Source organism: Podarcis pityusensis (genome assembly GCF_964106645.2).
Source record: "Podarcis pityusensis genome assembly, chromosome: 16".
Classification (NCBI taxonomy): domain Eukaryota; kingdom Metazoa; phylum Chordata; class Lepidosauria; order Squamata; family Lacertidae; genus Podarcis; species Podarcis pityusensis.
The window spans coordinates 24377079-24390917 of record NC_138041.1 but is presented as its reverse complement, the minus strand read 5'-3'; the positions used below and the strand labels follow the sequence as shown (position 1 = coordinate 24390917).

Genomic DNA, 13839 nt, shown 5'->3' with positions numbered 1-13839 from the left:
CCACTGTATAAAAAACACAAAATGCATAACAAAAACAACCACATTTCTACCACACGTCTTAAAAGGGCATTGGGTGTTGATCAGTAGGGTGGTTCATAAAATTTTTTGTTTGAAAATGCCTGCTCCAAAGGTCTTATCTTACTACACTAGGGATTATATAGCTATATCTGGAATTTCATGCATATCAGTTAATATATTGACTCTCCTCCACGAAAACAGCTGTTTACTTGGCTGTTTTCCTATGTCGTGAAGGCTGAAATTTCAATTCAGTGGAGCAGGTAAAGGACCCCTGACAGTTAAGTCCAGTCGCAGACAACTATGGAGTTGCGGCGCTCATCTCGTTTTCAGGCCAAGGGAGCCAACGTTTCTCCACAGACAGTTTTTCCGGGTCATGTGGCCAACATGACTAAGCTACTTCTGGTGCAATGGAACACCGAAACCAGAGCAGAGCATGGAAACGCTGTTTACCTTCCCGTCAGAGTGGTACCTATTTATCTACTTGCACTGGCATGTTTCTAACTGCTAGGTTGGCAGGAGCTGGGACTGAGCAACGGGAGCTCACCCAGTCGCGGGGATTTGAACCGCCGACCTTCTGATCGGCAAGCCCAAGGGGCTCAGTGGTTTAGACCACAGCACCTTCCTAAAGAGGGATAAAACTCATCTCAGTTCCTGAGTGTCTGGGTAGTCTTGCTTAAACAAAAATGTTTCAAGCAGGCATCTAACTGAGTAGAGCAAAAGCACTTTCCTGATGTCCAGGCAGAGAGTCCCAAAATGTAGGTGCTATCATACTAAATGACCGATTTCTTCCATGCAGAATGGCCGTGGCTCAGGGGAGGCGCTTCTGCTTTGCATGCAGAGTGACCCGGATTCAAATCCCCGCAATCTCTAAGTAGGGCTGGGAGAAACCTGAAACACTGGCGAGCTCCTGCTGCCACCCAGTGTTAAAGACATGGAGCTAGATGGAGCGACGAGAGGACTCAGTATAATGGCAGCTTCCTATGTTCCTGTTTAAAAAGGGCCACGGCTTAACGGTAAGAGCAGCTGCCTGGCATGCAGAAGGCCACAGGTTCGATCCTCAACAGCACCTCCCGGTAGGGCAGAAAACGTCCACTGCTTGAAACCCTGGAGAGCTGCTGCCAGTCAGTGTCGACACTACTGAGGTAGATGGACCAATGATCTGACTCAGTATAACGCAGCTTCGTATATTCCTATGTCTACTGTTGGGTCTGGATAGCTCAGTTGATTAGAGCATGGTGCTGATAACGCCAAGGATGCAGGTTCAATCCCCGTATGGGACAGTTGCATATTCCTGCATTGCAGGGGGTTGAACTAGACCAGCGGTTGCCAACCATTTTTTGGCCATGCCCCACCTAGCTAAAGGTAAAGGGACCCCTGACCATTAGGTCCAGTCATGGCCCACTCTGGGGTTGCGGCGCTCATCTCGCTTTATTGGCCAAGGGAGCCAACGTACAGCTTCCAGATCATGTGGCCAGCATGACTAAGCCGCTTCTGGCGAACCAGGGCAGCTCATGGAAACGCCGTTTACCTCCCCGACGGAGCGGTACCTATTTATCTACTTGCACTTTGACGCTTTCGAACTGCTAGGTGGGCAGGAGCAGGGACTGAGCAACGGGAGCTTACCCCGTCGCGGGGATTCGAACCGCCGACCTTCTGATCGGCAAGTCCTAGGCTCTGTGGTTTAACCCACAACACCCACCGCGTCCCATGCACACCTAAGCATCTCTAAAATCCTGATTCCCCCCCCCACCGGTGACATATAATTCTTTTCTTATCCACATGGAAGAAGCCTAAAAGGCCATTAACTTTGTCTAGACCAGCTTCTAAATTGCCCCCCCAATCGAATTCCCCCCCTCCGTGTTGCATGTGCCCCACGTTGGGAACCACAGGACTAGATGATTCTCAGGGCCTCTTCCCACTCTACATTTCTATGATTCTAAGGCAGGTTCCTTTGGAAGGCATAATAAAAATAAAAATAATGCAGAACACCTGGGAGGGGGCTGAAACAAAACCCACACAATGCCATCTCTGTCCTGTTGGATAAGTAGCAACTATGCCACAGAGAAGGAGAGAGAGAGAATGAATGTCCCCCTAACACAGCCATGAAGCAATCCGTTGCTAGGCCAGACGGTTGTTACCTGTGCTGGTTGCCTGGCGTGGCGTCGGTTGTGTGGTTTCACCGCAGCGGGCATCTGGAGGGGCAGGGGTCTGGGGGGCGGCACTGGATGGAGCTGCTGAGGAAACTGTCAAGGGGGGGGGGAGAGAAATGAAGCTATGTTAAAGAAAGGTTCTGAAGCTTCTCAAGGGCTTAAACCAGTGGTTCCCAACCTTTTTTTTTTGGCCATGCCCCACCTAAGCATCCCTAAAATCCTGATACCCCTACCCCACCCCGTGACATATAATTCTTATTATTCAAAAAGTGAACTCCTATTCACATGGAGGTAGCCTAAAAGGCCATTCAGTGTTAATAGCTCATTCTCGAATTGCCCCCCTTAAAAATCAAACTGCCCCCCTCCGTGGGGTGTGCGCCCAACGTTGGGAACCACGGGGTTAGACAAAGGGGTTCTCCAGCGGGGAAGGAGCATAGCTTGGTGGCAGAGCACCTGCTTGGAATGCAGAAGGCCCCAGGTGAAACCCCAATGGCCCCTCCAGGCATCTCCCTTGGAGAGCTGCTGCCAGTCAGTGTCAAGATCACCAAGCTGAATTTTCCCAGCCCTGCCCAGAGGACTGAACCTGAGACCTACTTATGCACAAAGCAGGCGCCATCTGTCACTGAGCTTGTGGCATCTTCCGCTTTAAGAAGAGCTAAGATTCTAGTCCTCACTGTTCTGGATAAAAGGCCAGATTGAAGTGGAATGTAGTAGTAGTAGTAGTAGTAGTAGTAGTAGTAGTAATAATAATAATAATAATAATAATAATAATAATAATTTATTTATATCCCGTCCTCCCCAGCTGAAGCCGAGCTCAGAGCGGCTAACAACAATAAAAGTAACACAGTTTACATAAAATCACTATCAATTAATTAAAATACATTCTAAAATCAATTCATTCTAAAATCAATGTAGAAAGCTGCCTTGTACCAAGGTCTGGCCATTGTGTCCATCTAGCTCAGTACTGTCCACTCGGACTGGCAGCAGCTCTCCAGGGATTCAGGCAGGGGTCTTTTCTCAGCAGAGGATTGAACTCAGGACCTTGCGCAGGCAAGGCTGATGTCGTGTCACTCAGTTACAGCCATAATAATAGCTGAGAAGGGGGGTGATGGTGCCTGGCCTTAATAGACAATAATGATGCAAAAGGTCTTCAAAAACATGCAATAGCAGGACAGCCTGTCCCAGTTCCCCACTTGTAAGAATTCTCGTTGCCAGGAGTTCCCATTCCATGGTGTGTGTGTGTGTGTGTGTGTGTGTGTGTGTTGTGCAAGAAGAGCCACAACTTCTGCCCTGTGGCTGAACTTTGGGGCCAGAGGAAAGGACGACGCTTCATAATTATTCCTTTCCGACTGTTATTAAGCACTGGATTTACGATTCGCCCTCCCTCCCGAAAGATCCCAGGGTGATGAACTGCAGAAGAGCAACAAAAGACGTCAATGTGCTTTTTTATTTTTTAAAAAAACACCTCCCGTCGGTTTCCGCAGCCGGCCTCGCCAAACTCTTGGGAGTCTCTGCACCCTTCGGGAAAGTTAAGAAGGCGAGAGGGGCAACAAGGAACGTGACTGAAGATTGGAGATTCAGTCGAAGTGGAGGGAGAATGTGTTTGCAAAAGGGGGCCCTGGAGCCTCCTTGATCTGCCAGGGAACAAGGGGGGGGAGAGAGAGAGACTGGGACAGAGCAAAGCCCAGAGGAGAAAGGAAGATGGGGTGGGGGGGTGGGAGGGAGAAGGCAGCTGAGGATGGAGCGAGGAGCCGTTCCTGACCTTATTGGGAGAAGGAATGCAAAAGGTCCAGCTTGGCGGAGCAACAGATTCCCTTTCATGGCCCTTGGAGGAAGACTTAGACGCTGCCTGGCAGAAGGGGGAAAAGCAGGGAGGGGATGCAAGGACAACCGCAGAGAGAGGCCCAGGGCCCAAAACAAGGGGCACGTCTCCCAGGGCCAGGGCCTTTGCAGCAGATCCGGGTCGAGGGGCCTGACCCCGTCTTTGCGGAGTCTGACAGAGGATGGGACAGGGGTGGCCGGAGTTTTTCCAAAATTGAAGCTGGGGTGAAGAGAGGGCGAGGTCTAAGGCTTGGGCAAGGATGTTGCCGGGATTAAAGGCTAGATGAGGCATCTCCAGCCAGATGGGCGGGGTATAAATAATAAATTATTAAATTATTATTATTATCTCTCCCAGGGCTCGCGCTCAACTCTCGTAAGCAAGCGACCCCACGCCGTCAAGGCCAGCCTGTGGCCAGAGAGCTCTGGGATGCCTTAGAGGGCCTGCTACACACACACACACACACACACACATACCATGATTCCAGACACGGGTAGGGTTTCTAGAAAGGAAGGTGTGGGCTGCCGGTTGGGGCTGGTGGGAGTACATGCATGATGAATACACAGCTCTCTTTTGGCAGAAGGGAAAGGACGCCACTCGGGGATGGAACACAGCTCAGCGGTAATGCATCCGTTTTGCATGCCAAAGGTTCCAGGTTCAATCCCCGATGACATCTCCGGGTACAGTTGTGAATCCCTGGAGAGCTGCTGCAGGTCAGTGGAGGCAGCACTGGCTTAGGTGGACCAATAGGTCACTGGCCGGGCATCTAATTTGCGTGCAAAAGGTGCCTGGCTCAATCCCCAGAGGCATCTACAGGTAGGGCAGGAAGAGGCCCTGGTCTGAAACTCTGGGAAGCTGCTGCCAGTCAGTGTTGACAGTACTGAGCTAGATGGACTTAACATAAAGCAGCTTCCTGTGATATGGGGGAAGGTCATAGGTCAGCAGTAGAGCATCTGCTTTGCATGCAGAATGTCACAGGTGGAATTCCCAAGATCTCCAGGCAGGGCTGGGAAACGCAGGCAGTTGGTGTAGATCAGGCATTCCCAAACTCGGCCCTCCAGATGTTTTGGGACTACAACTCCCATCATCCCTGACCACTGGTCCTGTTAGCTAGGGATGATGGGAGTTGTAGTCCCAAAACATCTGGAGGGCCAAGTTTGGGGATGCCTGGTGTAGATAGAAAATACTGAGCCAGATTGACCAGGTTTCTGGCTCAAGTATGGCGAAGGGCCACCAGCTCAGCCGTAGTGCATCTGTTCTGCATGCAGAAGGTGCCGGGTTCACTGCCATGCAACATCTCCAGTTAGGACTGGAAAGGAAATATCCCTGTCCAAAAACCACTGGAGGGCTGCTGCCGGGCAGTATAGACAACACTGAGCTAGATGGAGCAAGGGCTTTGGCTCCGTCGAAGGGACATTTCGACATCCTCATGTTTAAGGGGCCTACAATTCCCCAGCCACACTGGCTGCAGCTAACAGCATATCTAGTGCAGGCTGACCCACAGCATCCCAAAGGCAGCCCCCCTCTCAATAGGCTCAGCACCCCCAGTGCAACCCAGCACCCGTCAGCCAATGTCCACCAGCCTGTTAGGCTTGGCTCAAGACCTTACCACTTTCTCTGCTGTCCACGACATCTGCTTCCTGCTCTGGGGCTTGAGGTGCATCCTGCGGGAGGTTGGAGAGAAAATAGGGTAAAAATCGAACCCATTGCCCAGCCACGCAGGTTGGCAGATCTCAAAAGAGCAGCCAGAATTCATCCCACCAGATCTGTGTCTGCCCCTCTCTTCCTCACGGGCCAAATTTTGCCCGAGGCAGGTCCCACCCACCTGCTGACCACCCGATTTATTGCCTTTACAGTGGTACCTCGGTTTACGAACCCAATCCGTTCTGGAAGTCCATTCTTAAACTGAAACCATTCTTAAACCGAGGCGTGCTTTCCCTAATGAGGCCTCCTGCCGCCGGTGCCCTTGACATTTCCTATTCCTGATTTGGAGGCGGCTGGACTACTTGATCCTTAGGTCCCTTCCAGCACTATGATTCTATATGGCCAAGTGGGGATTTGAACCCTGGTCTCCCAAGGTCTTAGTCCAACACTCGATAACTCAGTGGTTCCCAAACCTTTTCGGGCCACTGTACCCTTAGCTCCATAAATTCATCTACGGTTCCCCCTACCCTATAAAAAAGCATTACAGTGGTACCTTGGTACTCAAACGGCTTGGCTCCTGAACAAATCGGCTCCTGGACGCTGCAAACCTGGAAGTAAATGTTCCGGTTTGTGAACGTTTTTTGGAAGCCGAACGTCCGATGCGGCTTCTGCTTGACTGCAGGAAGCTCCTGCAGTCAATCAGAAGCCGCATCTTGGTTTTTGAACGGTTTCAGGAGTCGAACAGATTCCCAGAACGGATTAAGTTTGAGAACCAAGGTACCACTGTATTCAGAACAGCAGTTTGCATGGCTCGTTAAGGAGGAGAATGGCCCAATGAAATTCAAAACAGTAATGATGAATTTCACATTTATTCAAACTCCAACTATTTAGATGAATTAGTTCAACCAAATTGATGAACTTGATCTAGAGATAGCAGCCTTTCAAACTCTAATGGTTATTTACACTTCCAGCACCTGCCCCCACCCCCGGCTGCTGCCTCTTCATGCCTCTTAGTGCCTCCCCAGGTAATCCCACCATCCCACCAGTGGGCCCTACCACCCACTTTGGGAACTAATGCTCTAACCACTACACCTCACTGTCTCTCTGTTGCAATGACATCGGGTGACAAGCCTCTCTGACGGTGATGGGCTCAAGGACCAGGATGGGTGGGGTGGGCTGGCGTTGCACTGAACACCGCTGCTAAAACAGAGGTCTTTCCCCTTCATCTTACGAAGGGGGTTCTCAGTGCAACCCCTCTTGGGATCCTGGAGCGAGGGCCGCCCACTGCTGGCTGCTCCCTCTCTAGCAAAAAATAATAATAATGTTGGGAGTTACAGCAGTGTTTCCATTCTGCTATAGTTCCTGTTCCACCAAAAACGACATTGTTTTCTTCTCTTGCTTTTTGCATGTGGTACCTCGGGTTAAGTACTTCATTCGTTCCGGAGGTCCATTCTTAACCTGAAATTGTTCTTAACCTGAAGCACCACTTTAGCTAATGGGGCCTCCTGCTGCCGCTGTGCCACCAGAGCCCGATTTCTGTTCTCATCCTGAAGCAAAGTTCTTAACCCGAGGTACTATTTCTGGGTTAGTGGAGTCTGTAACCTGAAGCGTATGTAACCCTGGTACCACTGTACTAGGCGGAAGGGCAAATGATGCCTTCTTCCCTCCCTCCCTCCCTACCAGCCACACCCTCTCACCCTCTCACCCCAAGGCCACACAGCACCTCACATGTACCCTGAAAGTTCCTGCTTGCCTAAAATGTGTCCTCGGACCCTCAAAACGAAGGATGGAGAGCTGTATAGAAACTACCCTACTGTAGAATGTGTATTCGTTGCCCCGCCCACTTTGACCCCTGACCTCTCGCATCTCCGCCATGCGGCCCCTGGAGAGTTGCCCAGAAGGGAAGGTGGCCCTTGGGTGGCAAACCTCTCCCCACACTTGCACTATTCATCCCCTTCCTGTGAGGTTAGGGGGAATGGCGCCCACATACCCGTTCTCTCCGAGTCTCTTCGTTCAGTAATTTCGGGGAAGCCTCTTCTTCCTGGGAGGAATCGCTCACTGCGCTTGGAGCATCTGGCAGCCCTTGCAGAGGCTCACTGGCAGCGGACCCTCCTTCGGGAGCTCTCAACCCCTCGCGGTCTTCTGGAGCGGAAATGCGGCCGGTGCCCGTCTCCTCCTCGGAAGCGGGAGGCGATTCAGTCCTGGAGTCGCTGTCTCGGGAGCTGGCCTCGGCGCTCGACTCTGGATCCGGCCCACTCTCTGACAGCGAGGGTGGCTCGGCGGGTGCTTGGCCGGTGACAGGGTCCAGCAACAGGAGAGTTCCCGCGGGGGTGGAGGAATCTGCCGGAAAGGATGGACAGGAAGGAAGGTCACGACCGGCGGAAGAGAGAAACCCCAACCCTTAGTTCCCCGACCCTTGATCGCAGAGGTAGACTCACCCGGCATGTCTGCTGGCTTCGCGTCCTGACGCTGCTGGCTTCGCAGCTCCCGGATCTGGGCCCTGATCAATTCCCGCTCCTGCACCTGAGGAGAGATGGGAGAGGGAGAGCGCGGTGTCAGCCGGCATCACTCTGCATACGACTCGGCGACCTCACCTAAGCACACCTGCAGCCGCAAACATCCACTCGCATACTGCCACACCCTTTCGATCCGATGCCCGATTAGAAAAGTAGCTTCCAAAGGATGGGCTTTTCACCCTTACGGGCGTCTGTGCATGTGCAAAGTGGCAGCAGCGACCTGCGTTTGCGACGGCAAGCCCAGAGGCGAGAGGGTTCTGAATCGGCACGGAATCAAGGATCCAGGTTTTTTTATTTCGTTTTTTAAACAAGGTCTTTATTCACCTGCGGGGAGGTATCCCCAAATCACCACACAACAGGTCAGGTGTAGCACCTCAGAGGAAGAATCTGAGAGGCAGACAAAGGTTTGGTGACAGCCAGCCGAGGGCAGCATCCAGCAGACGTGTAGAGACACACACACACACACACACACACACACACACACACACACTACCTTGTCACACCCATCCAAACGCTCTCCTCAGGTCCTGCTCTCCAAAACAAGACGAGGGTCCAAAACTATGGGAGCCGTTGAAATTAGGGAGCCGATCCCCCTACCACAACGAACAATTAGGCAGAGCGTGCATCTATGTGGGAGCGGTTACTAAGCAACCAGATGCAGCCCCCTCCTCAAAATAATCCATCCATCCAGGTTAACTCTGGGTTGCTAGGCAACCACAGTCCCCGGTCCCCCGACTCTTTTTCAAAGATGCTGAACAGAATGTGGGAATTTGGGGGGGGGGATGCGTGGAGGGAGGAGAAATTTGAGAGGGGGCTTTGCACGGGGGGAGGCAACAGGGGAGAGACCACCCGCACGACCGTTTGAAGGCAGCCTTGGCCAAGCATCCAGTGCCCTCCAGGTGTTCCCGGACTACAACTTCCATCGGCCACAGTCAGTGCAGCCATTTTTGGATTGCAGCTTCCAACTCGGCTGGGGGGGGGGGAGGGTGGGCTGGAGGGAGTTGACGTCCAAAACTACCGTAGGGCCCCCCCACCCACGCCCCATGTCTTTTCCAAAAAGCAACCTGGCGGAGGAAGGCAGTGATTTGGATTGGGGCCGCAGCATGTGCCAGTTTAAATGTAGAACACAGCTCTCTTTTTAAAAATTCACCATGATTGAATAAGGACGCAATATCTCTCTCCCTCTCTCTCTCTCTCTATATATATGTATTTGCCCGTCTTCATGGATTGGAGTTCAAAGTGAGCAAAACCCCACAGAGGGAAGACAAATGTTTCTGCGTCCATCTAGGTTGGGGGGGGGTGAGTTGGAGGGGTGTGTGAGCATGGCAACTCCAGACACCCTTCATCAGAAACAAGCTTCTAAGCAAGGAGCTGGGCTAGACCGAAATCTTCCTCTCTCTTTTTTCCCTGGGAGAAAACTGCCATCTAGTGGACAACTCACACCACTGCTCGGGAAACCCAAATCTGCAACGCTGCATTTCCCACAAACCCTGCAGGGCGCGATGCTCGCGGGTGAGCCCAGAGTCCTGCCAAACTGAACAAGGACCGAAACGGCAGCAACCAACGGCCCTTCCAAGGCGAACCCCTGCAAACCACACCCCTCGGCTTACCCCAGACCTCCTAGGAGAGAGGAGGGGAATCTGTGGCCCTCCAAGCTAAAACTCCCACTGTCCCTGACCCCATTAGCTGTGCAACAACACCAGGACAGCCACAGCTCAGGTGGCCTGGGGGCCTGCTTTGCAGGCAGTACGATACAGGTTCGGTCACCAATGGCATCTCTACGTAGGGCAGGCAGAAAATCCATGCTTGGAATCCCGGAGAGCCGCTGCTGCTGCCAGTCAGTGTAGGCAATATTGAGATGGATGGATCAGGGGGTCTGACTACATCTAAGGCAGCTTCCCGGCAGGGACATAGCTAGGGGGTAGTGAGGAAGGCTCCCACCAGGGGTGCAGGTGAGGGGGGCCCTGCAAAATCGGCTTTAAAATATGTCCATAAATATGTCTATAAATAAAAATATCGATTATTGCCTCATAAGAAAAAGTTTTAAATAGACGGTCTTTATATGATATGCAGGGGCCCTGTTTTCCCCTATTTTTTTCAGTGTCACATTCCTTTTTCTTTAAATTTCACAAACTCCAAATGCGCACTATTTCACGTTGCGTACTTAAGAATTACATGGGACGCGGGTGGCACTATGGGACGCCGGTGGCACTGTGAGTTAAACCACAGAGCCTAGGACTTGCCAATCAGAAGGTCGGTGGTTCGAATCCCTGCGACGGGGTGAGCGCCCATTGCTCGGTCCCTGCTCCTGCCCACCTAGCAGTTTGAAAGCACCTCAAAGTGCACCTTCCCGGCGGGAAGGTAAACGGCGTTTCCGTGCACTGCTCTGGTTCGCCAGAAGCGGCTTAGTCATGCTGGCCACATGACCCGGAAGCTGTACGCCGGCTTCCTCGACCAGTAAAGCGAGATGAGCGCCGCAACCCCAGAGTCGGCCACGACTGGACCTAATGGTCAGGGTCCTTACTTTACTTAGACTCACAATGTTTCGGCCAATCTGTGAAAGAATTCATTACAAGGTGAAGTGCATGAGGAATGGAATGGGTGGAGGGTGGGAGGTTGGAGGAGAGGCAGAGAGAAGAGCTGATTTGTATGTTTGTGACCTTCTTTTTGCACATGACTTCCGCTCACCTCAGAGATGTCCCCGTCCGCTGTGTTTCCTTCCCTTCCTTTGACCGCCAGGGCCTCATCCGTCTCCCGCCGGTTATAGTAAGCTTTCCCCGCCAAAGCTGCAGCTTGAGAGAGGAAGAGAATAAATAAAGCAGGTTTCGCCTCTGGAGGTTTGCTTCCTTGCACGTATTTGCAACTCCTCGCATGCGGCCCTCAACTGACTTCCGCAAGGCCCCCGTGCTGCCTCTCCTCCGGCCAGCGGATCCTCTTCCCCGCCACAGACCCGCACGCTCTTCAGCTGTTCCCACCATCCTCCTGCCCGCTGCCACCCAACTGAATGGCGGCGGCCGAGGAATGCACCAATCAGCATGCCCCACAGCTGTCCTCACGGCCAATTGGCTGGGCGGCATGCTTTTCTGCATAGTTGACAGGTGGGTGGGGCCCAGGCCTGCCCACCACCAGCATGGATCCAGCCAATGGCCTATCTAGTCCAGCATCCTCTTCTCCCAGTGGTCAACTAGATGCCTCACCTGGGAAACCCGCAAGCAGGATTCTCACCCAAGAGCCATTCTCCCCCTCTGCAGTTTCCAGCAACTGGCATTCAGAAGCCTTGCCGCTTCCAATAGTGGAGGCATCATGGCTAGTAGGCACTGAAAACCTCCACCACCTCAAATTTATCTGATCCTCTTTTAAAGCAGTCTACAGGGCTGTCTTGGGACATGGGTGGCGCTGTGGGTTAAACCACGGAGCCTAGGACTTGCCAATCAGAAGGTTGGGGGTTCGATTCCCCGTGACGGGGTGACCTCCAGTTGCTCGGTCCCTGCTCCTGCCAATCTAGCAGTTCGAAAGCACGTGAAGGTTCAAGTAGATAAATAGGTACCGCTCCAGCGGGAAGGTAAACAGCGTTTCTGTGCGCTGTTCTGGTTCGCCAGAAGCGGCTTAGTCCTGCTGGCCACATGACCCGGAAGCTGTACACCAGCTCCCTTGGCCAGTAAAGCGAGATGAGCGCTGCAACCCCAGCGTCGGTCACAACTGGACCTAACAGTCAGGGGTCCCTTTACAGGGCTGTCTTACCCATAGGCACTAGGGGTGCGGGGCACCCGGGCGCCGGGCTCTCAGGGGTGCCAGGCCGAGAGCCCCGGGCCCGAGAGTTGAATCCAGGGAAGAACCCACCCATTGGTCGGAGCACCGCGGCGTGGTCTTCTGCTGCGGGCGGCTCTGCGCCGCAAGTTCAGGGACGACTGAGCCAGCGAGACGCTGAGGCCTGGAACTGGACAACGGGGGGCGGGCACTGGGTGGATCTTCGCACCCCAGCACCGCATATGCCTAAGACAGTCCTGGCTGTCTAGGTTAACGGCCATCACTGCCTCCTGAGGAAGTGAGTTCCGTAGTTTAACAAGGTACCGTGCAAAGAGGTTCTCTCTCTTATCTGCCCTGAATCTTCCAACAATCGGCTGGATGTTCCCGAGGGCGGTATGCAACAATTTTTAAAAGTCATACAGTCATACCTCGGGTTGAAGTTGCTTCAGGTTGAGTGCTTTCGGGTTGTGCTCCGCGGCAACCCGGAAGTAACGGAACGCGTTACTTCCGGGTTTCACCCCGCACGCATGCAGACGGTCAAAATTATGTCACGCGCATGCGCGGAAGCGGCAAATCGCGACCCGGTTGCGTTTACTTCAGGATGCAAACGGGGCTCTGGAATGGATCCCATTCGTATCCAGAGGTACCACGGTATTTAAAACAATTTGTTAAGGAGCCACAATAATAAGCAACAAATACAAATAAGCAAAATGGTCTCTCGGGTGTTCCTTCCGCACTTTCGCCAGCCCCCTCCTTTCCGGCCCTCACAATTCCTGGAAGACACACACAAACACCCCAGGGAGGCTTCAGGTCTCTCGTCCTCCCCTTAAGTCAGAGCCCGTCGTACCTTCAATTTCTTCAGCACGCAGTTTGCGAATGGCGGCACGGATCAGTTTCCGTTCCTCGTATTCACTGGCCGCCCGCATCTGATGGGAGAAAAGAAAAGGTCAGCCACTTTTACAGGCCGGCTTCAGGCCTGCCTCGTTCTCCCCAAGTCAAGGCCAGCTCTGGGCCAACTGGGTGCAGGCAGGATCGATGCTGTGAGCCCCAACCTGCACATGAATACCCGCTGGTTAGACAAGTGTGTCATTTTTATTCATTTTTTAAAAAATGAGGAGAAACATGGGTGATCTCCACATGGTGAAACGGAGGGGCCAACACTGAGAAGACCCTGCTTGCTTTTCAAGGAGGGACCTGTTGGCCACAGCCAGACACCCTAAGATGCAGCATTGAAGGGGTAGGGTGCAGAGACCAAACATGCCCCCGCCCAGGCCTCTCCGTCTAGCCCTGGGTGCTTTCCCAAGGACACACATCTTCGAAAGCTACACCCCCTCTCATTGGGTGCCAAGGCAGGCACGTTCAAAAGAGGACAAGGTCCCCAAGCCACTCACCAAAGCAGTCAGTTCCTCCACATCCTGAATGGTTTCCAACTTCCCGGATAGGATGTCAAGAGTTTTCTGCTGCTGCTTCTGCTCCTCCTCCAGCCGCAGTGATCTGTAGGGAACAAGGCACAAGGGACACATCAGGTGGGAGGTGATGGCTAAGATCTGTGAGACCATTGGGCCAGTAAGCTGGCAGGGAGGCGTCTTGCCTGACCCACTCCAGCATATCAGGGACAGAAACCTTACTAGAAAGTCGCTTTATACTGAATCAGATCAGTGGGGTCCATCTAGTTCAGCACTGACTACACTGACCGGCAGAGGCTGTCTGGGATTTCAGATGGAGATCTTTCTTTCCTGTCCCTACCTGGAGATGCCAGGAATCGAACCAGTGACCTTCTTTCTGCATGCAAAGCAGATGCTCTGCCTCTGAGCTACAGCCCTTCACTATCCCGAGTCAGTCCATCTAGCGCAATACAACCTACACTGGCTGGCAGCCGCTCTCCAGGGCTTCAGGAAGGGAGTCTTCCCCGATTCGCATGATACGTGCATAGAGGGCAACGCAC

General features: G+C 52.9%; 1 protein-coding gene across 8 annotated transcripts in view; it reads right to left on the bottom strand.

Annotated features, from left to right (window-relative positions):
• Nucleotides 1-13839, bottom strand: part of SMTN (smoothelin) — an 82325-nt gene that overhangs the window by 41579 nt on the left and 26907 nt on the right. For 6 of the 8 annotated variants that reach the window (XM_080986207.1, XM_080986208.1, XM_080986212.1 and 3 more), the window contains exons 4-10: nt 13286-13388; nt 12742-12820; nt 10836-10939; nt 8070-8154; nt 7622-7971; nt 5597-5651; nt 2157-2261 (exon numbers count right to left, since the gene is read on the bottom strand). In XM_080986207.1, the coding sequence (XP_080842333.1) occupies nt 2157-2261; nt 5597-5651; nt 7622-7971; nt 8070-8154; nt 10836-10939; nt 12742-12820; nt 13286-13388 (881 nt within the window). Of the gene's footprint in view, nt 1-2156; nt 2262-5596; nt 5652-7621; nt 7972-8069; nt 8155-8640; nt 8880-10835; nt 10940-12741; nt 12821-13285; nt 13389-13839 lie in introns of those variants that run through there. The other 2 variants (XM_080986210.1, XM_080986214.1) reach the window with 2 other exon arrangements.